The 16,914-nt window shown below is 35.0% G+C and overlaps 1 protein-coding gene across 2 annotated transcripts in view; it reads left to right on the top strand.

The window, feature by feature from the left end:
• The window catches only part of JADE3 (jade family PHD finger 3), a 46,550-nt gene that overhangs the window by 21,994 nt on the left and 7,642 nt on the right, over positions 1 to 16,914 (top strand). For both annotated transcript variants that reach the window (XM_088144992.1, XM_088144993.1), the window contains 6 exons: positions 2,028 to 2,087; positions 4,536 to 4,618; positions 5,755 to 5,912; positions 7,022 to 7,212; positions 8,327 to 8,538; positions 14,113 to 14,280. In XM_088144992.1, coding sequence (XP_088001118.1) covers positions 2,039 to 2,087; positions 4,536 to 4,618; positions 5,755 to 5,912; positions 7,022 to 7,212; positions 8,327 to 8,538; positions 14,113 to 14,280 — 861 coding nt within the window. In that variant the 5' untranslated portion in view covers positions 2,028 to 2,038. The remainder of the gene's footprint in view (positions 1 to 2,027; positions 2,088 to 4,535; positions 4,619 to 5,754; positions 5,913 to 7,021; positions 7,213 to 8,326; positions 8,539 to 14,112; positions 14,281 to 16,914) is intronic.

The raw sequence follows: 16,914 nt of genomic DNA, 5'->3' as shown, positions 1-16,914 counted from the left end.
TTTAAGTACTCAAAGATAGCCACACATTTAATTATTTATTTTCACACATTGTTGAAGATCAGATTAATGGCAAAAATGACAGGATTTTTTTTTTGCCTGTAGTATGTTGAGGCAAAATGGTGTGAATGGACAAGGAAGGGAAAGCAGTTTGTGTGAACAGAAGTGTATGGCTACAAGGCTTGACAGTTATTGTTATGTACAAACAAGCTGGAAATGTTAATGCTTAGTTTAAAGTCTTGGTCCTATACATTTATTGGAATATGGGTAACATTTCTATATTGCTGGACTAAAAACAAAAAATCACAATTCAGGAATTACTACCACATCTTTGTTCTCTCCAAATTATTCTGCAGTAATTTAGCAGATCAATCTTTTTATTAGAACTTTCAGTGTACAGCTAGGAGATAGGCTTTACAGAGGGAGATATTCCTAAGTATGCATGCATACCTCATCAGGTTTTACATTTCTGGTAGCTGTTGCTATACTATAAGACATGGCTAGATTATATACCACAGATTAACAGAGTTAGTGTCCAAACCCATGACATCACCAACATGATGAATAACAGTGCCAAATGAGCTATTAAAAAATCAGAAAATGTGATCTGTATGCAGATCAGAACAATATAAATTTGTTTTTTAAAAAAACCCACAAAGATTGAACAATTAAAAATGCATCACAAACATGTAGCTAGCTAGAAAGCCTGCTCAGCTGTTAGATGAGACAGGAATTAATGATCTGTAAAGGAAAATAAGGAAGATAAAGAGAAGCAAAACGAACTCTCTGCTTTGTCTTCATTGTAAAGATGTAAGGCAGATACTTGTATCTGAACTTACATTTTCTAGAAGCAAATCCAAAGAATTAAGTGACAATCATGATAAGATGTTAAAAATACTAGGCCACATGGTATCATCCAAGAGTTCTTAAATAATTAAAATAAAAGAACCACTGATCTTTTAAGAGAAACTATATAATAACCCTAAGATCTGCCTGTGTACAAGACAGCTATGTCATGACCACTGGAATACTAATTTAAAAAAAAAACTGAAGTAAATGCTGGTACTTCTAGGCTTGTTACCTTAAAATCTCATTTTAAAGTAAATTGGAAAACATTTGTTACTATAAAATTAATGGACATATAGCAAAAAGATACTGATGTAGAAGAATTACCATGGCTTCTGCCAAGGATGAAAGTTAGCTTGCTAATTTCTTGGAATTTTTTGAAATACGAAGCACACAGATCAGATATTCGGTAGATCTTGCTTACCTGGACTTGCAAAAGGCTCTTGGAAAACACTCTGATAAAAGGTAGCATCATGGAATAAGAGGAGAGGCCCTTTTACAGGTAGCTAGTTAAAGAAGAGGAAGCAGGGAATAGAAATACTGAATAATTATTGAAATGTGGATTAAGTGGTAAATATTTCCAAAGATTGAAACTAGAGCTGTGTAATTTATTTCTAATTGATCTGAATTCCTGCTCTTCTACCTAATTAATAATTGTTAGTCATTCACAAGGATCTGGGGGAATTTAGTTTATCTTAATATGTATTTTAACTGATGCAGTTGGTTTAAATGGATGATTTAATATCGTTTCTCTGGAAAGTCTTGTATGTGTCTGTAAACAATGTTACCAAATGTGACCAAAAAAGTAAGCTTCTCTGTTGTTGCACCTGGACTCTAGAACAGCATCTCCCCAGAGATCTGCATTATGTCTATCCTGGCCTCATTCATAGACCCCTAAAACCTGGGTTTTTACCCAGAGGTTGGGTGATGGGCCCCTTGAGGTTGAGAAAATGTTTTTATTCTTTCCAAATGTTTACTATTTTCTGCCTGATTTTTCTTAATTTGATTTTAATACTGTACACCACAGTCACTTTGGAATTAGGCAGCTAAATAAATGTGATAAATAAATATCCTTGTACTTTACTGGGCAACAAAACTAATTCTGGGTGCAGAATTAAAGCATATGGGTGCATATTTCCCTTGCAGGAAGAATTTTGTTAACTGTTTCTTTTCACTCTTTATAGGATGCGTCAGGATGAAACGCCACAGGCATCTAAGCAGCAGTGACAGTTCAGACAACGAAAGTAAATAAAGTGATCTAATCTCCTTTGATCTGTAACCCTTCCTGTGGTTTCCTCCTTTGGTTTGAGGGCAAACTGTTATACTTTTTCTACATCTATACAAAGAGTTGTATTTCTTGTTCAGTTTCATTTCCTCTTGTGTCTTGTGGTACTTAGTAATATCGGAGAGGACAAAAACAATTAGAAACACTACAATGAGAAGATAAATGTAACTGTTAAATTCAGTTTCTTCAGAGCCTTTGTTTAGAACGCAGAAAGCTGCATAATTCTGAGTCCAGGCAGGTTGGATGTATTCTAGTATGTTATCCTGAGGTTTCTGGTTTCCAAATGAGATTTGCTGGTTATGCTCACTTCTATATGTGGAAATTTTTGGTTATGGTTTTTGACAAATTTTTCAAAAATTAGAATGACTACTAAATAAAAGCTAGATATATAGACAGAAAGAATATCACTTTAGATTCCAGTTGGCACTTTATGACGCTACCAGTTCTTTATGTGTGTAAGCAGTTGATTACTTCTCTTTTAAAGCAGAGAGAGTAGATCTTCCTCTGCTCCAGTGTTTTGTCACCTCGCAGATGTGTCTGCTCTTGTGGCTGCAGTGGCATGGCTGATTAAATGCTCTTGGAAAAATGCTGGAAATTCCCAAACATCAGCTGCTAAAATTCATACAGCATGAGAAACTGATTGCTATTTTTTTAAAAAATCATATATCACTCTTCCATTCCTTCTGTCTATGTAGGGATCAGGATAGAATTAAAGTGGGTGACTACTTTTGAAGTAGAGGGATTGAATGTTTTTGGTTTGTCCTCTTGGCTCTATTACATTTCTGCTGAAACTCAAAATTTATAGATTGTTATCTCAGAATTGAAAACATTCCAGAACTGATGGTCTGGATGAACCTACCACACTACCTACTTGACTATTGTTAGTAATTCACTGGGCATTATATTACCTGATGGAATTTGAAAATCAACCCATAACAGTATATCACAGATATTCTTGTTTATGGTTAATGGATCAATTTGTTCTGCTATGAGAAGTAGGAAAGTCAAGAATCACTAGTTTTGGAACAACAAAATATGTCCTTTTATTAGCCTCTTGAATCTACAACAGCAAAATAATGTATTTTAGGCAATTTGTTCCTAATTGCTTATCTGCTTTCTAACACTGTAAATAGTTATGATTGCAGTAGACAAAATTGTTAGAACATGATAGGTATTTCCTATAATTTTAGGAAATTTAAGTATATGCTGGTTTGATTCACACTTAATGATAAACCAGGTTTTTTTAGCCTAATTTATTTGAATATTTGAACTCACTTCAGACAAACCGTGGTGTAGTTCTGGCAGCATACCACAGTCTGAAACCAGGGTTTGATCCATCAATCAAGGCTTCTTTTATTATAACTTGCTGTTATGTCTGAAGCTAGTCCATTACTCATTTCTGGTTTGTGGAATGCCTAAGCCTCTTGCCAGTCAATAGAGATATAAAAAGCATCTAAAAAGACTGAACTGTGCTCTCTTGCTCTTCATCTAACAATATTTTTCCATGCTCAACTCCTCTCTGAGCACAAGGCAGAGGTAGGCCCCTAATCTCCAAATCTGAAGGCATATGCCTTCACAAAGCTAAACGGAACATCTGGTTTACAGAAGAGAAAGTATAAAGTTCAGAAAAATGCATATGCCCCCCCCCATACATAGCTGCAACAAATAACCTCATAAACACCATTCCCCACAAACATGCTTTTAGCAAAAAACAAGTCACAAACCACATGGAAAAATAAACCTTTAAAATACAAACAAATGCACATCCCATTAAAAGTACTCAGAAACACAAACATCACCCTTCTTCTCCCATTTCTTAAATAAATCTTATGCACATTGTCCTCACCTAAAATATACATATGTGCAAAAAATTGCATTCTAGAAAACCCCCAGAAACGCCAGGGTGGCAGGAAGAGATGTGTGTTTGCATATTTCTGCAAACTCAAATAGATATTTTGATAAGTTTGCGTTATTTAGAAATTCTTGCTTTGATACTTTTACAAAAGCTTTGTTGCTGTTGTTCAGTCGTTAAGTCATATCCAACTCTTCGTGACCCCATGAACCATATCGCGCCAGGCCTTCCTGTCCTTCACTGCCTCCCTGAATTTGCTCAGTTTCATGCTCATTGCTTCAGTGATGCTCTCTAACCATCTCATCCTCTGCCGTCCTCTTTTCCTTTTGCCTTCAATCTTTCCAAGCATCAGGGTCTTTTTCAAAGAGTCCTCTCTTCGCATTACAAAAGCTAGATGAAAAACAAATCAGAAATTGAGCAAAGAAGGCAGTATAATTTTGCTTATCTGCAAAATGTACTGTGACTTATTAAATGTTTAATAAACCTTGGCTTAACATAACAGCCTCTGTTCCAGACAAATTTCAATTCTCTTCCTTTTTCTTGCTGCTCATATAGGTCCTTCCACTTCTTTCTCCTTTTGCTCTAAATACAGAAGCAAATCAAAAACACCAACAAATGAACAAAAGAAGCCTGCCGAGGTGAGAATTTAGATTTTGATTCTTAACGGCTAATTTAATAATTTATTTACCAACATACCTGAATGTTTGCTTTTTCTTATCCCAATCTTTTTTTTATTTACTGCTGAACCTATATTAATATGAATGAACAACTAATTTATTAGGCTTATAATTTATAAAGTATATTTCAGGATATTGACAATTATGCCAAACTATAAATGAAAGATATTGTTTCATAAGTTGGGTGGATTTACTGGTACTGCTTATATAGCAAGTGTAGGCGATGGGCAGAGGGGTCTTCTCCCAGTTACAACCCTACCTGGATCAGAATACCTTAGTAATGGTATTTCAAACCTAGATCAGCACATAGCTTTGCTACTGTAATATGCCATTTGTGGGGCAGCCTGTGAATATAACCCAGAAGCTACAAGTAGTCCAAAATATGGCAACTAGAATGCTGGCTGGTGAATCTGCCATTGCAGGATAGCATCTATCTTGAAGTCGCTGCATAGTTACCTGTAAAATTCTGGGCTCATTTCAAAGTTCTGATCATAAACTCTAAAACTTTATATGACAGTGGGATATATCAGGCACTGCCTTATCAGTATCAAATCTGCTTGTCCAGTAAGAACATTTTATAATGATGGCCTTCTGAGAGGCCTTCTCCCATGGGAAAGCCCCAGGTCCCGGGCAAGACAGCAGGCCTTTTCTGTAATGGCCCACATGTTGTGGAACATTGTTCCTTTAGAGGTCTGTACAGTATCATCCCTCGTAAAGCTGCCAAAACAACTTTATTTCACTGTGCTTTGAATCCTCTGAGATTGTTTTGGACACACATCTCTTTGCATTGCGTTGGGATGGTTAATTATTTCCTGGGTTTTATTTTACTATTTTTCTTGGTTGTACACCATCTAGAGTCTTCAGATTGGGACAAGTTACAAAAAATTTAAATAAATAATTAGTTATATTTCTTGTGCAAACAGTTGTAATGCAGAGATAGTAGAAAACATTATTTTAGGTGTCATGCTTGCCTTAAACTTCTTGGCACTATGGTTGTGAAGCTGTTTTGTGTAGTGCATCAGTAGATGTTATGGTTAAATTAAAAAATGAAGTTTTAAAATGTATGGATTATTTCTTTATTCTGACTGTGCCTTCAGGTTTTTCGAAAGGACCTCATCAGTGCCATGAAACTGCCAGACTCTCATCATATTAACCCAGATGAATATTACTTGTTTGCGGATACATGGAAACAAGAATGGGAAAAGGGTGTGCAAGTCCCTGCAAGCCCAGAAACTATTCCACAGCCTTCTCTCAGGTATTTTTATTAAACATGTGTGCCTTATTAAAGCATATAATTTTTGTGCTTCCATCCCAAAGTAGTATTAACATACATCTGACTATCCTGTGATGGTATCAGCTGTAATATATTCCATTTTGTAGAAACAAATAACAAGTGCCACTTCAATTTTTAGCATGCAGAAAATAATAGAAAATGAATGAAGCCAGAATTGAAATTTTAATCCAGAGGGAATGCCCAAGCAGTGCTCTTTTATAAGTAGAATTGGCTGTAGCAATTTACACAGTTCACTTCAGTAGGTCTTTTTTGCAGTGGTTTTGTAGGTCAGAGAGAAATTCTAGTGCTTCCCAAAAATTACCCTGTGAAGACTTTGGGCTGTTAGCTCCTCTTCTCCCAAGCACCTTTTGTTAGTGCTAGGATGTGGCCTATGGACCTCTAGAAAACCATTGTTGTAACCGGTTTACCCTGCAATCAAATCCAGAAAAACCTCTGAATGTTAGGCTAATTCCATTTCATTTAGGTATGCCAGTGTAGTTCTCTTGTGACAGATGACATATCTTAACAGAATAACAATTCTAGATGCTGCAGTACACCAAAACCTGAAAATTATAACTCTTTGTTTCATTACCTGAAACTCTTGTCTTTGTCACCAGACCCTATTTCAAAGCTGAACTAATGTTTGTGTATATAAAAACTACTCCCCAAAATCTACTTGCTTAGTAATGACCAGTCATAAGTATTTGTTCCCAAATATATTAGGTTTCGTTTTCTTCTTCTGATGTATTGAATAGCCATAATTCAAGGCAGATTCTAGGAAATACTTTTCTATATGGTTATTCAGTACAGATTTTGCTTGTGTTTTTTGTTTAAACATACTATTGTAGCACTGGTTTGGTACTGCTTGAATGTACCAACAAATTGTTAGTGATCAAATCAGTTATTAAGAGGTGATCCTTTGGTAAATAACAATATTCTGAACAATTTAAAATTAAATTTAAAATTGTTCAGACTCTGTCCTTTGCCCTAAGGGTACCTGAAGTATGAAATACCTTGTCATTTTTGCCTGATTTCCACAAGAGTTCTTTCGCCAGAGGATCTGTAGCTCACTATAATGTTTTGCTACTTAGAATTGTAGCAGAAAAAGTAAAGCAAGTACTTTATACACGGCCCAGAAAGTACATCCGTTGTTCAAGTCAAGAAACTGCTGAACCTGGCTACATCAACATTCTGGAATTGGCAGAATCAATGTGTCGTTATGACTTGGATGATATGGATATCTTCTGGCTTCAGGAAGTAAATGAGGAACTTGCTGAAATGGGTGAGAAAGCAAAAGTAATAATTTGTTTAACATTAGATAAATAATACAATCTAACAATAGTTCTGAAATAAAATATACATACATTGATATTTGGTTCTATCATTCCTTTACCATTATTATAGTAGGTGTGTAAAGTTTTAAGAAATATCTAAAATTTGTTTCATATATAAAGATACTAATGTGAATTGTAAAAGCAGGGGAGCCACTACTAATAATATAGCAGCTAGCTTGAAATTAGTGGCATCCAGTAGAACTTATCATAATTCTTAGAAGTCATGTGCTTAAAATCCTATTCCATTGGTCTGCAATAATACAAATTGACATTGTAATGCACAATTCTGATTTTTGTGTCTGTTAGTGACAAGTTATTTTAAAGAGATTGCCTCTTAACTTGACTAAAGCTAAATTCACTTTCATTCATATCTGTCACAAACTGCCCTTTCCCTCCATTCCTAATTCGGCAGGCTGTAGAAACAAAGTCTTTGGGATTCAAGGAAATGTAATATGGCTTACTAAGATGTGATTATATGAGAACTTGTCTCTCTTTTTAAAACCAGACTGTAAGCTTGCTGAACACTTTTTTTCCTGGTGTTTAGAAATTATTTACTAAATGCAGATGGGCCCAGTTGGAGCAACATATTTGATTATTAATTGCATGATGTTTCTTACTATATTGGTAAGAGACATAGAACAATGAATTATGTCTTACCAGGTCAGGATCACAAATCAAAAAAGAAGGAAATCAGAGATATCATGAATATTCTGTAATTTATTTTATTGAATTATTTTTTGCCTTTGGCTCAGGACAGAGCTGCTTTGTCTTCATCCTACCTCCTTTTTTTAAAAAAAAATCTTCCCCTGATATCTTCATATCTTTTTCATTATTATTATTGTTACTATTTGTGTTTTTTCCTCTTTCTTCTCATAGTTGCAGTGGGGAACAGAACTAATTCTACAAAACAAAAACCACTCTGATAAGCCGATGTTAAAGTGAAAATCAGCTTCATAGCTAATGCTAAATGGAAATATGCTTTGAAAATGAAAAATTTGAAGAGACGTAATCGAGACAATATTCGGTGTACCATTTTTAACAGTAATTTTTCCCATTTGGCAGGATATGGGCAACTTGATGAAAATACCATGGAGAAAATGGTAGAAGTTCTGGAACGTCACTGTCATGAGAATATGAACCATGCCATTGAAACAGAGGAAGGGCTTGGTATAGAATACGATGAAGATGTAATCTGTGATGTGTGCCGATCTCCTGATAGTGAAGATGGAAATGATATGGTGTTTTGTGATAAATGTAACATCTGTGTGCATCAGGTTTGTTAGGTTTAATTCTTTGCTAATTTGAATGCAACAGTCAGACTTGTTTGTTAAAAATAGTTATTTTTTTTAAAGCAGTTTTTGAAAATAAGAAGTATAAGGAAACATGAGATTTTGTTATTATGTAGCCCAATGGCCATTAGATATAATAGTTATCTATGATACAAGCTCTGTTGAATAAGTAGCTATGGACAGTTAGTGGTAACACTAGGAGGATATTGTAACAGTAACATGTAGAAAATGTTACATAAAAAAAATGAACTGTATTGTGACCTGGTGAATTATGTCATCAGCAAATATCCCTGATAGAGGACAAAGGAAAATAATAGAAATGACAGGAGCAAACTCCAGGATCCAAAATTTATCATAGAAAATATAAACATTATTATGAAACAAGTAGGAAATGCTAACAACAGCAGGAATGAAGTGAATGAAAACTCACAATTAGTGAATCGTTGATACAAATTGTCATAAAAAAAGGGATGTATGACAAAATTTTAGAACTAATGGAAGAATCACTTACTTTTTTTAAAAAAAAGAAATAAGTAAAAATATTCAGAAATGCGTCAGAACATCAGGAAAAAAATTTGAAGTGCAAAGAAAAATTGATAAGTGAAAGGTGTAGTGAAACTGAAGTATTGGAAGTTAAATATATGCATTAAAAAATAAGTGAAGTTACAGGTACACACAAAATGTGAATATATTACATGTCTGGAAGTATACCTGGAACAACTTTTTGTTATTTATTTATTTAGTCAATTTATATATGTTACATTCGTGACTTCTGGATGGCTTACAATAAAATAGATAAAAAGCATACAATACAAAAATAGAAACACACAGCAGCCAGGAATCATAAAACCACCATTAACATAACTAGAAAACAGCTCCATCACGCACCTGGGGCTCCAGGCTCAGGCACGGAACCAAGTTTTCAAGGCCTTATGAAAGCCCAGCAAGGTCAGGGCTGATCTGATCTCTGAGGGATGATGTTCCAAAAGGTAGGCACCACAGTAGAAAAGGCTGTCCTTCTGGAGTCCACCATCCGACACTCCTTAGCTGATGGTACCCAGAGCGTGCCCTTCTTGCCAAATTGGGTAAGTAACCCAGTCCCAAGCCATGAAGGGCTTTAAAGGTAACTACTAGCACCTTGAATTGCATCCAGAAGCACACTGGAAGCCAATGCAGTTTGTGGAGCAGTGGTGTCACGTGTGCTGAATAACTGGCACCTTTAACTACCCTTGCCATCACATTCTGCACCAGCTGAAGCTTCCAGATATTCTTCAAGGGCAGCCCTATGTAGAGCGCATTGCAGTAGTTTTCAGCCCAATCCTCCACTGTTACACTACATCATGGCATTATAATTATCAGCAGATGGATATAGAACCTTTCACATGTAGAGAAGTAAATACAAACAATTTAAAGAATAAAAGGCATAGGATCTGATGATATCTCTCTAAAAATATTAAAATTAATAAAACTGCAATAGACACTTTAACAAATTGTTCAACATATTATACAATACAGGAATTATTCCAGATGATTAGCTAATATCTATGTTTACTATTCTATCTAAAACAAACAGCATAAAGATGTAGTGAATCCTGTATGATAAGCTTCATGAGTCATGTTTTATAAATACTCTTCCAGTCATAAACAAGAGGCTTTTTCAGAAATGTGAAACTGTTTTGAGTGTAACGTAATTTGGATTCAGGAATGTATTAGGTAGCAAGAATGTTCTTTTTAGCACATGAAAACTAGTAAAACTTTGCAGAGATGTGAGAGTGGGTATTTATGCATATTGAGGACTGTATAAAAATGCATTAGATTGAATGGAACTAAATATATTGAAAAATACAGGGCTGGATAGATATGCATCATTATGAATTTATATTAGAAATAAACAGCAGCTTTTAAGGTTGAAAAAGAAGAACATTATTTCAAATATTATGTGGCGTGTGATAAGAATGTGTATTGTTGATATTTAAAATACATTCTGAAGCTATTTTCAAAGACTCTTCAGAAGAATGCCAAGAAGATACAAATGTTAGTGGTATAAATAATTTATGCAGATGTTCTATTAGTAAATAGTGAGTAATGTTTACCAATGTTAATCAAATTTTATGGGCTAAATATAAATCAGAAAAAAATAAAAGTAATGATTATAATTAAAAATAAAATCTGTGAACTTAATATTACTGTACTGTATACTTATAGGAAAGCACATGCAGAGGGTTGTTGTTGTTCAGTCATTAAGTCGTGTTTGACTCTTCATGACCCCATGAACCATATCACGCTGTCCTTCCTGTCCTTCACTGCCTCCCAGAGTTTGCTCAGTTTCATGCTCATTGCTTCAGTGATGCTATCTAACCATCTCATCCTCTGCCGTCCCCTTTTCCTTTTGCCTTCAGTCTTTCCCAGCATCAGGGTCTTTTCCAAAGAGTCCTCTCTTTGCATTAGGTGACCAAAGTATCTGAACTTGAGCTTCATTATCAATCCTTCCAATGAGCAGTCAGGGTTGATTTCCTTTAAGACTGACGGGTTTGACCTCCTAGTAGTCCAGGAGACTCTTTAAGAGTCTTCTCCAGCACCACAGTTCAAAGGCATCAATTCTTCGTCGCTCAGTGTTCTTTATGGTCCAGCTCTCACAGCCATACATTACTACTGGAAAAACCATAGCTTTGATTATGCGGATCTTTGTCGGCAAGGTGATGTCTCTGCTTTTTAATATGCTGTCTAGGTTTACCATAGCTTTCCTCCCAAGGAGCAAGCGTCTCTTAATTTCATGGCTGCAGTCTCCGTCTGCTGTGATCTTGGAGCCCAAATAAATGACGTCTGTTACTGCTTCCATTTCTACCCCTTCTATTTGCCAGGAATTGATGGGTCCAGATGCCATGATCGAGTGGTGTTTTGAATGATAGATGAGATAGTACCATGGAAATAAGAAGCAGAATAAAACAGACAAGGGTAGCTTCTTAAAAAATAAACTTGTTTGATGTTGGAACTTAGGATTGCAAATTTTTTTTAGCAGATTTATGCTACTAAATCTTGCCAGTTTATTTTTTGGAGGACAGTGATCGAATTACAATCAGGAGAATAGAAGCCTTGGAAATTTACAGAAGGTTACTTTAAATATTATAGGTTGAATGTGTATGAAATGAGAGAGCTCTCCAAAGAATAAGCAAATATGAAATTGTGAAAAGGAAATTGATATTATTTAGGGCTCATGATGTACCAAAAGAAATATCGACTACTTTAGTTAATTACACAAGGAAAGATTGAAGGTAAACACGTTGTTGTTGTTGTTTAGTCGTTAAGTCGTGTCCGACTCTTCGTGACCCCATGAACCATATTGCGCCAGGCCTTCCTGTCCTGGTAAACACATTGCTAGATGATAAAGCATATCCTGGCTAAAAAAAAAATTTACATACATGGTTTGGCAAACATACAGTTTTTGGACAATAACATCAAATAACAAATAGCATTGATTGTTGCTAACTTTCAGCAGGAGTTGGCACTAAAAGAAGTAATAGTGAGAAAGCATACAAATGCAGCTTTGAGTTACATCAGTAGAACTGTTGGTTCCAATCATGAGAAGTAATTCTGGTCACCATATGAGGGAAAAAAGTATTGGAATTGGTTAAAATAGCTCTTCCTCACATCCTTGGCAATATGTTTTTCTCCTGTCTTTGAAATGGGAGGAAAGTATGCTGATACAGAAAGGACTTCCCCACAACCTACCTTTGCTTCACCTCCGACTGGGCTGCCCACAGAGTTCAATTCAAGATTTCTTCCCCGCCATATAGTGCTCTCACTCTGCATCATCTATCCACCAATCACATTCCAGAATATATGGCAGGGTAGTGTTCAGATGTTCAGTTCCCATTTGCCCTGTTTTAGTATTAGTCATTCACTATACTAGCAATACAACTTTTAAAAAGCATTACATGATTTCCAGGCCCCAGAAGAAGGGTCACAGTGAAAGGAGTCACTGAAGGCATTCTCTGGCTGTCAGTAGTACAGTACTTCTCTGTCTTGCTTTAGTCCTTGCCAGAAGATAAGATCTGAATAGCAGTTATTTCTTCCTGTGAATGTTAGGGGATATGAATACAGTCCCCAATGGAAAAAGACAACATCCTTCCCTTCAAGTGTTGGTGAGAAGTCTTTGAATGCCTCTTCTAGGTTTTTATCTTGAATGAAACATTGATTCCCATATTGTACCATGACCCTCCCCCAGTTAAAATAAGTCATCTTCTTTGAAAAACTCAAATATTGTTTCAGCCTGATACGATTCTTGTTCTTAGTTTTTTTAGTTGTTAAGTTTCTCTTATTATGGATATGTGCTTTGGGAAATACCCCAGGATTTCTGAATAGATATGCCTGGATTTGCACTGTGTCTATATTCAAATATTCAAATCTTGCATTCAGCTGATGTAATGATCAATCTTGTTCTTATCGCAGAGGGGAGGGAAGAATATTTCAGAATGTGTTTTCACTGCAGATATGAGATGTGGCGAGCTCTGCATTCAGGCAGAGGCTGGGCAGCCATCTCTTGGAGAAGGGTTAAATTCTTACATTGAATAAGGAATTAGATTTCCAAGTCTGATTCTATTAATATTTTTAAGAGTTCATAAGGAAAGTTATTAAGGAAAGTTACCTTCTAAATAGTTGTCTTTGAAAAATAGGAAAGAAACAGGGCAGAAAGCAATGAGTTTCTAAACATAAAATTATACTAGTTAATAACAATGGAGCACTCATGAAAGTGTACAGAAGGATATTGGGGGAGTTCATTTTCTAAATTTATGCTTGACCAAGAGTGCCCCCTACTGGATAAAACTAGAATATTTCTGATGCAACTATACAGTCTTTTGAGAATCTTCACTACTAAGGCCAATCAAAGCACTTTTCCAAGTTATTTTATAAATGGTGCATGAATGAGAAAACCATCCATAGGTGCTACAAAAAGCTCCTTTTCTAAATCAATGATACTTACAAAAGGAACTGTTACTTTACATTTGTAGTCTATTCCTTGTTTGTATGTATCTTATATTGAAAAAAGGGGCTGGTACTGAAAAGAACTTACTACCCAAGTTCCATTTCCTTCTGAGGAGCCACACTTGTGCCTTTTATGGATATTCCCTTTATATCACTATGAATAAAATAAAATGTAATTTATTAATGAAAAGGAGATTTTTCTGTTTGTTGTGTTTCAGATAGGTGGGAAATAGTTGACTGCTTTGAAAATTAGTATGTGTAAAAATATACTGTGGTTAAAATGGATAAAGACAAATAATATACAGGTAGTCCCCAGTTTAAGAATGAGTTCTGTTCCCAAGGTCTGTCATTAAGTCAAATTTGTATGTAGGCCAGAACAGTATTATTTATTTTATAATACTGTATAAGTAGTATTGTGTAATGAACTCGAACCATTGTATATTTAACTGAAATTATTGTGTATTTCATTCAAATTTTGCTACAATAGACTCCATTCTTAACTGTGGGTTGTCTGTAACCCAGGGACTACCTGTATATTTCTTCCTTATACAAAATTGTTTTCTTTTTTATCTCCAGGCATGCTACGGTATCCTAAAAGTTCCTGAGGGCAGCTGGCTTTGCCGTACTTGTGTTTTAGGTATACACCCTCAGTGTCTCTTGTGTCCAAAAAGGGGTGGAGCTATGAAAGCCACAAGAACGGGTACTAAGTGGGCACATGTCAGTTGTGCTCTCTGGATTCCAGAGGTATGAATATCTTAATTACATGCTGTCTTTTATCACAGTCCTTTTATCTACACTGTTTATATGCAAGAAAAAGATTCTGTGATACAACAAGAAGCCTGGTTTTTGTTTTTAGTTTTATTTTTCCTTTTTAATATTCTATAAGTCAGGAAGAAACAAGAATACAAGATAACAGCCCAGAAAAATATATCTTAACATGCAGTCAGAGATTACCTATAACAATTTATCAAAAAAAGAGTTGTTGTTATTATTAACATAACTTATATAATTTTTCCAGATCCAGTAAAAATTTGATTCATCCCTCTAAGCAATCAGTATTCAAATATTATCGCCAATTTCTTTCGTAAGAGCAATTGACCATACTTTAGTGCAGCAATTATTCAGTGATAGGTTATCTAGAAATTTCCAGTTTTGAGCAATTCTTAATTTTGAAGCCAGGAGTAAGACTACAATAAGCTTCTTTTTATTTAGTTTAGATCCATCTCCTCAAAACATGTAATAATCCCAATGCATTCGTCTGTGAACGTTTTTTTATTCTCATTTGACCTATACATTCACCTCTTATTAACATCTTCACGGCATACCATCTCATGGTTAACAATGTTTGCTCTGTACCGTTTTTTTTTTTAAATCAAATTCTGAGCTAAATGTTTTTTTCACTTGCAAATTAAATAGCAATCTAGATTTAAAATGCCAAAAATGAGTAAATGGGGCTTTGTCATCAAAATTAACCCCCAAAATCACTGAAGCCTAGTCTGAGATATATATTAGTGCAATCTCTATTTGGGTTAATTGATTCAAAAATATTGTTGAAGCCCAAATACAATCTATTCTTGAGTGAGATTGGTGCCTACAGTACTTGAATAATATGTAAAGCCCTTTGTCATAGGATGTATAGTACCCCAAATATCTATAAGCTTATGCATTTGCATCAAACTCTGAAATCTCTTGAATGCTAAAGATTGTCTTCTATTTTTCTGAGAACTTGTTTAATTACTTGGTGTACCTACATCAATATTTAAATCTCCCCCAGAAACAAATTCTCCCAGCCTAATTTATTTAAGACTTTCATTACTTTTTGTATAAACCCTGATTTGGTGCATATATAGAAATGTATATTATGATTTAATTGTCAATCTTCCTTTTAATAAAGGTAAATCTTCCCTCTCTGTGTTTTTTAATCTTTTCTACCTTAAAGTCTATATTAGCTTTATTAGAATGGCTACCTTTCTTGTCCTACTAGTTCCTTCCTTGCCTTCCAGAATATTTATCTTTAATGTCTTCTGATGTGTATTTCCTGTAACAGATGGATTTAAGGATTTTAAGTATTTGATGCTAGTTTTTATTGAATCACCTAATCCCCTAACATTTAATGAAACTATCCTATTGTTCTCCCATTGCCCTATTATACTTCTGCTATTCTTGTTTTGTTTACCATTCCTACAAAACAAACTTATCAACAATGAAACCCCAACTATCCTACTCTATCCTTTTTGCCCTCTATACCCTTCTTTCCCAGCCTCTCCCAGTTGCCTTCTCCATTTACTCTTCCCACCCTTACCCTCCAAATCATTTAGACCACAAGTGAATAGAGTTTACAAATGATTAATTAGATTGTCTAATTGGTCTAGTTTACGTGAGTGCTGTGTTGAGCTCTAGCTCCTCCCTTCCCAACTCACCTTGACTTACATTAACTTCCAAATAAGACTTTGCTGTCCTCTCTAGTTTGTCTTATTTCCCAACTAATATAAACAATAAGCAAACATTTTTATTATAACTAGCCACCAACATATGAGTATCATAAACTGAATTATCCCATTGTCACATCTTCTTATAAAGTTATATGAATCTTTTAAACTTCAAAGCTTGTTATTTGTTAATTCTTCCTGAAGCATTATTTAGGTTTATTAAGACTGTTCACCTCTCGGAATATAGAAATAATCTCTCTTCCTTGTGATTGAAATCCAAATAGTGTGAAAGTGACCCTCCATTTATCATATTTTTCTTTTGAGTAATTCTTCTGTTAGAGGTTTGGAGGCCTTTCTTCTCTGTAGTATGACAAGACTAATATCTTGGAAAAAATAATACTTTATCTCCATCACTATTTATCTCTTTTAGTCTACAAGCGTTTTTCTTTCACCTTACTACAAAGCTTATATCCCTTGGTTTTTGCATTTGATTGGACTTAGGAGAGAAGACTATATGGGCACACTCTGCATTGTTATATGAAAGCTTTAAATCCGGTAGATCGTTATTCAGTTTTGAGATATGATATCCAGTTAAATTAGTCTTTCCTGCTTTTCCGCTGATTCCTTTAATTCTTAAATTATTTCTTCTGTTTTGGTCCTGTGTATCAGCTAAATCCAATCTAATGTCATTAATATCTTTTTGAACTTTTCCTCCAGTATTAAGCTCATTCTTCATAGCAACATCTATGCTTTGCTAGTAGTCTGGGTGACCTCTAAAACTTGAGAGGGCAAATATTTTAATTGTTATTAATTTGTTCAAACATACTGCCAAGTCCTTTCAAATAAAGGTGGCCGATTTATCCCACTCCTCCTTTAATTCTTAAGTTGCTTAATCAGATTTCCTATTGAGTCAATTGCAAGGTTTTTTTGGGGTGGCAGTTGGCTTTTG

Source organism: Python bivittatus, unplaced genomic scaffold (genome assembly GCF_059951505.1).
Source record: "Python bivittatus isolate LINGU-HERP-01145 unplaced genomic scaffold, Pbiv_v1 ctg000350_np1212, whole genome shotgun sequence".
Lineage (NCBI taxonomy): Eukaryota > Metazoa > Chordata > Lepidosauria > Squamata > Pythonidae > Python > Python bivittatus.
The sequence above is the reverse complement of the archived record's forward strand: the minus strand, read 5'-3'. Positions and strand labels throughout refer to the sequence as shown.